The sequence below is a fragment of the Anolis sagrei genome, chromosome 1 (assembly GCF_037176765.1).
Source record: "Anolis sagrei isolate rAnoSag1 chromosome 1, rAnoSag1.mat, whole genome shotgun sequence".
Taxonomy (NCBI): domain Eukaryota; kingdom Metazoa; phylum Chordata; class Lepidosauria; order Squamata; family Dactyloidae; genus Anolis; species Anolis sagrei.
Genome location: NC_090021.1, coordinates 334648372 through 334660633, shown reverse-complemented (window position 1 = coordinate 334660633; position 12262 = coordinate 334648372). Strand labels below are relative to the sequence as shown.

At 42.8% G+C, this 12262-nt stretch overlaps 1 protein-coding gene across 1 annotated transcript in view; it reads left to right on the top strand.

Moving 5' to 3' along the window:
- Positions 1–2272: 2272 nt before the first annotated feature.
- ARID4A (AT-rich interaction domain 4A) overlaps positions 2273–12262 on the top strand; it is a 91417-nt gene continuing 81427 nt past the window's right edge. Inside the window, exons 1-4 of the mRNA XM_060753834.2 lie at positions 2273–2397; positions 6457–6525; positions 8750–8860; positions 10411–10476. Coding sequence (XP_060609817.2) covers positions 6520–6525; positions 8750–8860; positions 10411–10476 — 183 coding nt within the window. The 5' untranslated portion in view covers positions 2273–2397; positions 6457–6519. The remainder of the gene's footprint in view (positions 2398–6456; positions 6526–8749; positions 8861–10410; positions 10477–12262) is intronic.

Sequence of the window (12262 nt, the reverse complement as noted above, 5' to 3'; positions counted from 1 at the left end):
GAAGGGAAGAATCAATTCAGAAACAAGATATTCCTTCTCAGAAATTAATTCTGAGGCAATTCATTCATTTATTTCCTCCAGGAAATAAAGCCCAACTGCTCATTGGAGGGAAGGATACTAGAGACAAAGTTGAAGAGGAGACAGCAAAGCCTGGAGAAGACAATGATGCTGGGGAAAGTGGAAGGTAAAAGGAAAAGGGGCCGACCAAGGGCAAGATGGATGGATGGCATCCTTGAAGTGACTGGACTGACCTTGAAGGAGCTGGGGGTGGTGACGGCCGACAGGGAGCTCTGGTGTGGGCTGGTCCATGAGGTCACGAAGAGTCGGAGACGACTGAACAAATGAACAACAACAATGTAATGCAATATAATACTACTAATAATATGATAATATAATAATACATTTATATTACATGTATTATTGATAATACATGTAATATGTTATGGTAGTGGGGTACAAATAAAGTTTATTATTATTATTAAGGGCGGCATATAAATGTTGTAATTAAATAAATAATAGGTTGTATTGAATTATTTATTTATTTATTTGCTTTATTTGTATACCGCTCTTCTCAGCCCTTAGGCGACTCAGAGCGGTTTACAACAGTTTAGATATACAGAATTCAAAATCATTACGCATTTAAAAACAATTACTAGTATTATATTGCATTACATTACAATATTATGTATATACAATATATTATATTATAACATATTATTAGAATAGCACAGGAGACAAGGTGGAACTGTCCCCTGGCCCCTCTTTCTTTGCTCTGGCCCAGAGCGGCAGTTCGTGCTGGGGGGAGGGGTCCCCAACGGATGGCAAATGCAGGAGACAAGATGGTGCTGTCCCCTGGCCTCCCCTCTCTTCACTCTGGCCCAGAGTGACAGTTGAATAATATGCATCTTCTGTAAATTAAACAATGTATAACAAATGTATTGAACTATGATAAAATAATTAAAAATATTTTAAAAAGTAAATAAACCCAGATGCTGACGTGTGTTCATGAAGGGAAGAATCAATACAGAACCAAGATATTCCTTCTCAGAAATTCAATCTGAGGTAATTCATTCATTTCATGTGTTGTATTTTTAATAAGGAAGTAAATAATGGGTTGTATTGAATAATATGTATCTGCTGTGAAATAAACAATGTATAACAAATGTACTGAACTATGATAAAATAATAATAAATATAAATATTTTAAAAATAAACAAACCCAGACGCTGATGTGTGCCCATGAAGGGATCAATCCAGAAACAAGATATTCCTTCTCAGAAATTAATTCTTAGGTTATTCATTCATTTCATGTGTTGTTTTTTTTTAAGAAGGAAGTAAACGACCCACAAGACAAGCGTCTTTCCCTTTTTGGGAGAAAGCGGAAGTGACAGGGAAGCTCCTCCCTACAATGGCGGCTCTAACGTCACACCCACTTCCGGTTGTTTGCACCGCCCCTTCCGGTAACGGTCGTCGAGGTCCCCTCCCCCTCCTGCTTCCCTCACAAAACAACAAAACCGCAATCAAAAACGAATCCCTACACTTAGGAATCGCCTCCCCGGCGGGTATAAAAGGAAAGCGCAATTACCTGAGGCCAGACCGCGCCGCCCGTGACTGAGGAGCGGCCTTTTCCGCCCGCGACTGAGGAGACCACAAAATGGCGGCCGAGGGAGGCCGCAATCCCCACCACAGGCCGCTCTAAAGTCGGCGCTTGCGCAGTCGGCGCCGGGCGAATTCTTCCTTCGCCACCACAAACAAACCTCCAGTCAGCCCCGCCCCCTTTTCCTCCCCAGCCAATCGCCTCACGCCATCGTTCTCAGCTCCTGCCCAATCGCGTCGCGGGAAGAAAGAGGCGGGGCCTTCTCTGTGTGGAATCTTTGACTTCACTCCCTTTTAAAGCCTTCGCGATTGGAGGGAGGCGGGCTTTGTAGCGCTGGGCCAATCCAAGAAGGGAGGGGGAATATAATCCACCAATGGGAGAGGAGGAGGGAGACGGGCCAATAAGACTTATAGAAACGGGAGCGATAGAACCGAGGAGGCCCAATCGCCTCCTCGATAGCCGGAGCCAATGAGAAGCGAGGGAGAATAGGGGAGGAGAAGCCAATAGGGGAGGAGAAGCCAGCGCGAGCGCGTCACGTGCCGTCGGCGGGCCAATGAGAGGCCGCGCTGCTCCTCACGTTGTTATTGAGGGGGAAGTCGGTGAGTCAGTCAGTCAGAGCGAGAGAAGGGAAGGAGGAAGGAAGGCAGGAAGGAGGGAGGAGGGCGGGCTGCGGGGGAAGGGGGCGGGCGGGGAGGCGGAGCCGCGCGGAACAGCCCCCGCCGCTTCTTCTCCTGCCTCTGTCGTCGTCGCCCTTCGTTGGGGAAGAAGGAGGAAGGAAGAGTGGCCCACCGGGGACCGGGGTGAGTTTTGCGGCCTACCTCTGAGGGAAACGGGACCGGGCCCGAAGCCAGGAGAGAAGGCGGGGAAAAACTCCCAAATCCCCTCACGAAGCGTGGAAGTGGGGCCTTTCCTTATTTCCTCGCCTGAACCGCATCCACACCGTGGGATTGATTCGCTTTTAGCCCTCATAACCTTCTCTGACTTAACATCTCAATTATCTCTGTGTTCTCAAGGTGTCGTCGTCCCAAGTTGTGTGCGACTTATCCTGAGTTGAGACTTCGAGGAGACAATCGGACCCCTTCGCCTCTACACTCAGGAATTAACGCAGTTTGACACCGCTTCGGTCGCCATGGCTACGGAACGCCGAGGCTCCAACGTGATTCCATAGCATTGAGTCAAAGTGATGTCAAACTGCATTAAGGCTGTATTGAGCCGACTGGGGACCTCTGGGTGCTTTGGACTCCAACTCCCACAATTCCTAACATCCTATTAGATGTATTAAGCCGACTCGGGCCCTCTGGGGATTTTGGACTCCAACTCCCACAATTCCTAACAGCCGGTAGGCTGTTAGGGATTGTGGGAGTTGGAGTCCAAAACACCCAGAGGGCCCGAGTCGGCTGGCTGTTAGGAATGTTTTGGATTCCAACTCCCACAATTCCTAACAGCCTATCGACTGTATTAAGCCGACCCGGGCCCTCTGGGTGTTTTGGATTCCAAATCCCACAATTCCTAACATCCTATTGGATGTATTAAGCCGACTTGGGCCCTCTGGGGGTTTTGGACTCCAACTCCCACAATTCCTAACAGCCGGTAGGAATTGTGGGAGTTGGAGTCCAGAACACCCAGAGGGCCCGAGTCGGCTTAATACAGCCGATAGGCTGTTAGGAATTGTGGGAGTTGGAGTCCAAAACACCCAGAGGGCCCGAGTCGGCTTAATACAGGCGACAGACTGTTAGGAATTGTGGGAGTTGGAGTCCAAAACACCCAGAGGGCCCGAGTCGGCTTAATACATCCAGTCCAAAACACCCAGAGAGCCTGAGTTGGTTTAATACATCCAATAGGATGTTAGGAATTGTGGGAGTTGGAGTCCAAAACTGAGTTAAGACTTCGAGGAGAGAATCAAAGCCCTTCGCCTCTATACTCGGGAGTTAACGCTGTTTGACACCGCTTCAGTCGCCATGGCTACGGAACGCTAGTGCTCCAACGTGATTCCATAGCATTGAGTCAAAGTGATGTCAAACAGCATTAATTCCAATTCTGGGCACCACAATTGAACCCGGAATGTGTCCAGAGGAGGGTGACTAAAAGGATCAAGGGTCTGGAGAACAAGCCCTATGAGGAGCAGCTTAAGGAGCTGGGCATGTTTACCTTGAAGAAGAGAAGGCTGAGAGGAGATATGATAGCCATGTATAAATATGTGAGAGGAAGCCACAGGGAGGAGGGAGCAAGCTTGTTTTCTGCTTCCTTGCAAACTAGGACACGGAACAATGGCTTCAAACTTCAAGAAAGGAGATTCCATCTGAACATGAGGAAGAACTTCCTGACTGTGAGAGCCGTTCAGCAGTGGAACTCTCTGCCCCGGAGTGTGGTGGAGGCTCCTTCTTTGGAGGTTTTTAAACAGAGACTGGATGGCCATCTTTCAGGGGTGCTTCAAATGCAATATTCCTGCTTCTTGGCAGGGGGTTGGACTGGATGGCCCATGAGGTCTCTTCCAACTCTAGGATTCTATGATTCTAAGGCTCTGTTAAGCCAACTCGGGTTCTCTGGGTGATTTGAACTCCAACTCCCACAATTCCTAACAGCCGATAGGCTGTTAGGAATTGTGGGAGTTGAAGTCCAAAACACCCAGAGGGCCCGAGTTGGCCCGTGTCTGCCTTTATGACATTGGAGAATTGGGACAAAACTAACAACACTGAATTTCAACAGGGAAAGATATACTGTATTATTTATTTACGACATTTATATGCCGCCCTTCTCACCCTGAAGGGGACTCAGAGCGGCTTACAAGTCATATGTACATACAGCATATGATATCATTAGCATAGTACTAATACACCATTCATAATAATAGTATTATATAATATTTTATAGTTGCTATATTACATTTTGGCAATAAAAATGGAAGGTACGGATAATGATGGGAAAACCTGGCTTGAAAACAATCTATGTGAAAAGGATCTGGGTGTCTTGCTATGCCACAAACTTGAGCATGAGTCAACAGTGTGATGCAGCAGCTAAAAAGGCCAATGCGATTTTAGGCAGCATCAGAACTCACCTGGAATACTGTGTCTAGTTTCGGGCATTATATTTCCAACTGAGGTCTGACCAAAACAGAACAGAGGAGGAATACTCGCCTTGAATACTGTGTCTAGTTCTGGGGATTGTATTCCTAGTGAGACCTGACCAAAACAGAACACAGAGGGATACTCACCTGGAATTCTGTGTCTAGTTCTGGGCATTACATTCCAAGTGAGGTCTGACCAAAACAGAACTAAGTAGGAATATTCACCTGTAATTCTGTATCTAGTTCTGGGCATTATATTCCAAGTGAGGTCTGACCAAAACAGAACAAATCTCTAGGTTCTCTAGCATAGGTAGTGGAAGCTGGCATGGGCCAGCTTGGGCCCTCCAGATCTTTGTACTCCAACTCCCACAATTCTTAACAGCCGGTAGTTGGCCCATGCCTGATCTAGATGGGCTCCACTTCAGGTCAACTCCCAGAATTCTATAGCTTTGAACCATGCCAGTTAAAAGCGGTGTCAAACTGCATTCATTCATCAGTATAAATGCATTCATGAGGCAGGCAGGACTTTAGAGTGCTTTGCTGTCGACACACACTTCAACCCACCAGACTCTTTTCTTTGGGGATAATATTTCCCAAATGGACCACTTTTCTCTCCTCGCTACTCTGTCACCTCATATATGTTTTTCTCCAAGGTAGCTCCATGTATAGAGTAGTATTACTGGACTGGAGGAGGCATCCTTATGAGGGGCGAAAAGGAACCTCCAGGGCGAGGATTTCTGTTTCTCAAAAAGTCACGTGAAACTTGTTTTTGCTTGTCGAGGGGCGAGGGAAGCAAGCACAAGCATATGGGGAAGTGGATTAGAAAGGAAAGGGGCAGGTTTTGTCAAGAGGAACGTGTAGGGGTTGGAGGTGGGCTGTGAACTGAAGGGCCCACTGGTATGCACTCTGGTAAGGAAGGGAATCAGAGGACTGCACATCTCTGAGTTCTCATTGTAAGTACTTTTGCCTGCACATGTATACAGTTGAGTAAATAGTGATAGAGGGTGTGTCCACATGCAACTGACCTGTTAGTCTTCACTTTACAAATCAGCTTCCTTACCCAGAGAGCATGTTTGGCCTGGCATTTGTGATATTTGATAGGGAGGCTGAAGGTGCTGGCTGTAATTTTGTTTCAGTTCCACGATCACATCTCTCCCTTTTACCTTAGAACATTGACAGGAATCATGCTGTCTCCAGATAGCAATGTAGGCATGGGCAAACTTCAGCCCTCCAGGTATTTTGGACTTCAACAGTCGGTTGTTAGGAATACTGTGAGTTAAATTCCACAACACCTGGAGGACCAAAGTTTGCCCGTGTCTGCAGTAATGGATGGCAATCCCAGCAGCATTGGACAGTATAGCCAGTGGTGAAGTATGAGTACTGTACTCCAGCACTGCATGATTCCCACCCTGCTCTGAAATGCCTGTCTTCTGCATGCATGTAGTGTTTCTCTTTTACTTGACAGGTTGCAAAGAGGGAGAGGGCCGTGGCAGTGATTGACACTGAGGGATGCAAAGTTGAATACGAGAGAGAGAGAAGATGATGGCTTCAGCTGCTTTTTATCCAGAGCTTGCAAAAGCCCAGTTTAGCCATTCTGGAGCTTTCCTTTAACCTTTCAATAACATGTTAGTCCTGGAGTGGGTGTTTCAGAGATGCACAGGGTGTGTGTTGTGTACACTATAGAGAGGAGTGTGTTTAATAATCAGCCAGAGATTTTGTGAGTGAATTCTCCTCACAAGTGCCGTATCACCTTTCCTGTAAGAATCTACTCATATATTTTTCCTTTGACTTCTAGATTTTTCTTCAATAGTGAAAAGAGAAGTTTTCTGAGCTGGAATCCCTCAAATAACTTTCCAGGATGAAGGTAAATGCATGCAACTTAGGAATGTACGAACACATTTTCTTCCCATCTTTTCATGAGCCAGCTCATGTGCATTTTTTGTGCTTAGTTTTCTTGAAAAGTTAAGAATCCAACACCTTATTGAAGGTTTGTGGTTAAATATGCTCCACCTGTCACTTTCTCAACATTTTTGCCACTTTCTGATCTGCTTCAAAAGTTTCCAAATCGAATGAGCAATCAAATGCCTATACTGACAAGAAGGCCTATTATATCTGTCTAACATGACTGTGGCTCTCCAGGGTCTCAAATAGAGATCTCTACCATTATTTGCTGCCTGGTGTTGAGAATTGAACTTGGGCCTTCTGCAAGCAAACAATATGATCAGTAACAGAGCTGTAGGTTCTCTCTATTACATATGGATGTGGAAATCTGCACATAGAGGAAAACATCTTAGCCTTTTGTTGGTGATGTGCTTGACTGAAGACATCAAAACTTGTGAAAAGTTTTGTTCTCTTGACTTCTTTTCCAACTTTTTAAAACCCTATGGTTGTATTAAAAAATTGCAGTCTGTAAACGAAGTAAGATAAAATAGAATTACTCTAGCTCTATAAAGTAGATCTTCCACCCAATGTTTTGAGACTGCAGCTTCCATAAACTGCAGCAGTCTGTTATCTTCCCTCACTCCCAGTGTAAACAGTTTACTAATAGAAGTGGGTGAGGCTGGAGAGGATTTGTAAAGACAAATTGTTCTTTTTATATGTTGGTATTTTGATGAATAGTTATTTTTATATTGCAGTATGATGCTCTGTAATATTTGTGGTAGTGATATAAATAATAACACTGGTAGATGGAAAATACACATGCACGCACTCAGTTGGAAATTATTGCTCCTTTGGTCTGAAAACTTTCAGAGATAAATTGAGTACTTCCCTCACCCCTCCCTTTTCTTCTATTCACAAAAATTAACACACAAAAATCAGCAACTGTGTTGTTAGTGGTGGGGATGCTCTTATGTTCTTGAACTTTCTGCTTTGACAGGCAAGTCAAAATTTGGTTTTTCTTTCCTTGGGAAAGGGAAGGGGAATTGTATGCCTGGTTTTACTATTTGCCTGCACTGTAAGATCATGCATTAGTTCCTATGATTCCACTTATCCACATTTTGTGTTAAGGTATGGGATTGCCACCAGTTGATTGAACAAATGTTCACATTTGGTAATCCAGTATCCCTTCCTTTACTTAAAACCTTCACTGAATATACTTGTATTTATTTTGGAGATGAAAAACAGCTTATTTAGAAATAAGAGAAGTTTTTTTTGAGAAAAAGAAATAGGAAGTGCTGCATTCTATTAAGCATAAGGTACATCTCCTTTCCCTTACTCCAGATAGTATATGCAAAGTCTATGTTTTTGTGAAAAAGAATATTCTGTGTTCTTGTAGGAGGTATAGTCATAGCAAGAAAACAATCTCAAACCTCATCTGTTGGAGAATTTCTTTGTGGCCAATAATTTTTAAAGTGCACCAGCAAAAACATTTTGCATAGAATTAAACTTTGCACATTATTGCAAGATTGTTTTCACTGTGTTTCCACATCTGCATTTGCATTTTGATGTCTGTAGATTGGATACAGCCACCATTAGGTATTAGCCTGTGTAGTAAAGATGAGAATGGCTGAACAGTAGAGTCTCGCTTATCGAACATAAATGGGCCTGCAGAACATTGGATAAGCGAAAATGTTGGATAGTAAGGAGAGATTAAGGAAAAACCTGTTAAACATCAAATTACATTATGATTTTACAAATTAAGCACCAAAACATCATGTTTTACAACAAATTGACTGAAAAAGCTGTTCAATACACAGTAACGTTGTGTAGTAATTACTGTATTTACGAATTTAGCACCAAAACATCGCAATGTATTGAAACAGCTGTGGATCCGGGCGGGAGGCAGACCATGTTGGATAATACTGAACGTTGGATGAATGAAGGTTGAATAAGCGAGACTCTACTGTTTTTGTTTCATGACAAGAAAGAAATGTTTCCACTAGTTTTGATAGCAGGATATTTTTGCACACATACATTCCCTATGTATGACTACTTCTCAATGGCAGATGTTGATTAACATTTATCTGAGAGATCCTGTAAACTTTAAAGCTAAGTATGGACTCCTAAGATGCACTTAGTTGTGGGTTTGTATTTATTGGCAGTTTTGTTCATGGATCCTTGTACTTACTGTTGTCTCTGTTCTTCAGGCAGCAGATGAGCCTGCCTACCTGACAGTGGGAACTGATGTCAGTGCCAAGTACCGGGGTGCCTTCTGCGAGGCAAAAATTAAGAGTGTCAAAAGGCTGGTGAAAGTTAAGGTAAGATTGAACACTAACATGGGTTATTATGGGCTGCGGAGGAGCATGAGATGCTGCCTTATGGTATTTCAGGCTATTGGTTTTGATTTTTTTTTTAATAAAACTTTCGTGGGTCTACGTATAGGATGACTTTAACTTGCTCAGTAAGAACTTTTTTGTAATATAATGTGGAGTTCTGGAATTTCTGGGTCATTAATATAGTGTACTATTAAATTGGTATAATCTGCTGTGTTATCAGACCGTGTTGCTAGTGTAGCAGGAATTTGCTCAGTCATTGATAATAAGAAAATGTAGTTTTAAAGGGTCTAAGTCAGTGGTTCCCAACCTTTTTTTGACCAGGAACCATTTTGACCAGGGACCACTATCCCAACATGACAAGAAAGAAAGTACCAAAGGGGTTACGAATCGGTTTTTAGTCAGTTTTAGATTTGGTTTGGTTATTTGGGGTGCTGATTCAGAAAATTGCATTGGCTAGACCACATCAGTTCTAGTTTCTGATACAGAACATATGCCGCCCAGTAGTCGCCATCCGCTCGTTCACAGAAAACCTAATTTAATAATCTAGAGCTGAAGTTGTAGTAGTAATCTTTCATGGGTAGTCAGCCTCTTCCCCCCCCCCCCCCCAAAAAAATATCCCTGTTACCGTGGCTCTATAATAGTCGCTCTCATTGCTGCATGGTTTTGAGGCAGCTATGTAATAATAGTGAGGCCGAAGACCCTATTTTCGTTCTTGGGACCACTGATGATCTACGGACCACAGGTTGGGAACCACTGGTCTAAGTTAACAGCTTACTTGTAAGTAAAACCATAATGTCAGTTTATTTTATAATTTACAGTCCTGTTGCAAAGTCCCCATAGCGAGATAGGGTGGGTTATAAATAAAGTATTATTATTATTATTATTATTATTATTATTATTATTATTTAAATGCTAACAGATTCAAACTTCCATCAAATATATATGTGTCTGGGAGTAAACTTTGTTAAAATCAGTGTTATGTTTGAGCAGACAGGCATAGGATTGTACTCTTACTGTGGTATAAACATCTGCTGGCTGGATCTTGTCATATTTGTACTGTAGAAAAATAACCCCTTAGGCAAAACTGTTTTTTATTGCTGGCTCATGTGGCTGGTTGGCATTATTGAGTGAAATCAATGCCCCACACAGTCAACTTGCCTATGTTCTATGTTAATTCTTAAAGTCTTTTGTGCTTTCAATGTAAGACCTACACTTCTGAACAAGAGTTCTCACCAGAATGTTTTGGATCTCAGCTGGCCCTTCCATGCACAGAAAGCTTCCTCCTATTGATGGAAAATATGTATATCTGTCTAGGATTCCGCTACTGGAAGAAGGGTCAGGAATGATGTTCCCTGATTCTATTTCTCTTCTAGGCCCTTATGCCATTTCCTCCAGAAATAACCCCCTTCCCTACTTAAATGGAAATGTCCAATGGGTAGCATTTGGCTGATTGCTACTCTGGATCTCCTAAGTTGTTTTTTTTTTTTACCCTACCTGTAACATTGTTCAATATTTCTCTCAAATTTATTTAGGTGACTTTAAAGCAAGATAATTCAACGCAGTTAGTGCAAGATGACCAAGTGAAAGGACCTTTACGGGTATGTAAGCAGCATGTTTTCTCCAATTACATCAGTATATTTAAAAGCTGTCTTTGGTGGTTTAGTTGAGTCTTATTGAATTTCCATTTGTTTGTAATTGTCAGTGGATAATTTTTAACTAAAAAGTTATATAAAGTAGAAAATCTGTAGATAGTTTAGTCCCAAATAATTAAGGGTCTGGAAATCATGCCCTGTGAGGAGCATCTTAAAGAGCTGGGCATGTTTTGCCTGCAGAAGAGAAGGTTGAGAGAAGACGTGATAACCATGTGAAAGGATGCCATAAGCAAGAGGGAGCAGGGTTGTTTTCTGCTGCCCTGGAAACTAGGACTCAGAGCAATGGGTTTAAATTACAGGAAATAACTTCCTGACTGTTCAGCAGTGATACTCTGCCTCGGAGTGTGGTGGAAGCTCCTTCCTTGAAAGCTTTTAAACAGAGGCTGGATGGCCATTTGTCAGGGGTACTTTGATTGTGCTTTTCTGCCTAGCAGTGGGTTAGACTAGGTGGCTCATGTGGTCTCTTCCAATTCTATGATTCTATGAAATAGAGAAACGAGTTATCCACACGAAGAAAAATGTTGGAAATGGTGTACAGCGATTGATTTCAGTACTGTGTGTATGCTATACACATTTCTTTCAAAAACACGTAATATGACACAGAGTTTCCAAATTCAAAAACGTGGACGTTGAAGGCATGATCCTCAATTCTGGTTCTGTTGCAGCAAGACCTAGCAGGAAAACACAGATACCAATGTAGTGATAGATTGTCCACTATATGAAATTAACAGTCTTTTAAGTGCTGCGGCCAAAATTATTTGAGTTGAAGGAGTTTCTGTCAAATGATTCACTGTTGCTTCTGCAAAATTGTCTACTAAAAGAATACTTTTTGAAGTTTAATTCCTGTGAGATGGGCTGAATGTTGTGGCATGAAGAAGTAAACTGCCTTCTTGGATGCATTTGCCATTTTTCTTTGGATAGGACAGCCCTGTGTAGCATTCATTGAATGAATTCAGAACAAGTGATGGACTAAGAAAGCACAAGCTGCTCTATGGCTGATAAATCTAGCAGACCATACAATACACCTTTTTCTTGAAAGCAAAGGCATTGGTTTAGGTCAGGGGTCCTCAAACTAAGGCCTGGTAGCCGGATACGGCCCTCCATGGTCATTTACCTGGCCCTCACTCAGAGTCAGCCTAAGTCTGAAACGACTTGAAAGGACACAATAACAACAACAATCCTATCTCATCAGCCCACGCTTCCCATTGAAATGCTAATACGTTTATATTTGTTTAAAATGTTCTTCATTTTAATAATTGTATTGTTTTAAAGTGGTTTTTTTTTGCATTACAAATAAGATATGTGCAATTTGCAAAGGAACTCATTCATGTTTTTTTCAAATTATAATCTGGCCCTCCAACAGTTTGAGGGATTTGACCTGTCCCTCGGTTTAAAAAGTTTGAGGACCCCTGATTTAGGTAGTCATAGGAGAGGTTAAGTCACCTGTTGGAGTAAAAGCAATATTTCAGAATTAAATCTTTGTAAATCAAAGCCTGTATCCTAGGTATGAGCCCTGGTGGCACAGTGGGTTAAAGCGCTGAGCTGCTGAGCTTGTTGACCGAAAGGTTGCAGGTTCGAATCTGGGGAGCGGCGTGAGCTTCCGCTGTCAGCCCCAGCTTTGCCAACCTAGCAGTTCGAAAACATGCAAAATGTGAGTAGGTCAATAGGTACTGCTCCGGTGGGAAGGTAACGGCGCTCGATGCTGGCCACATGACCAGGTGTCTAGGGACAA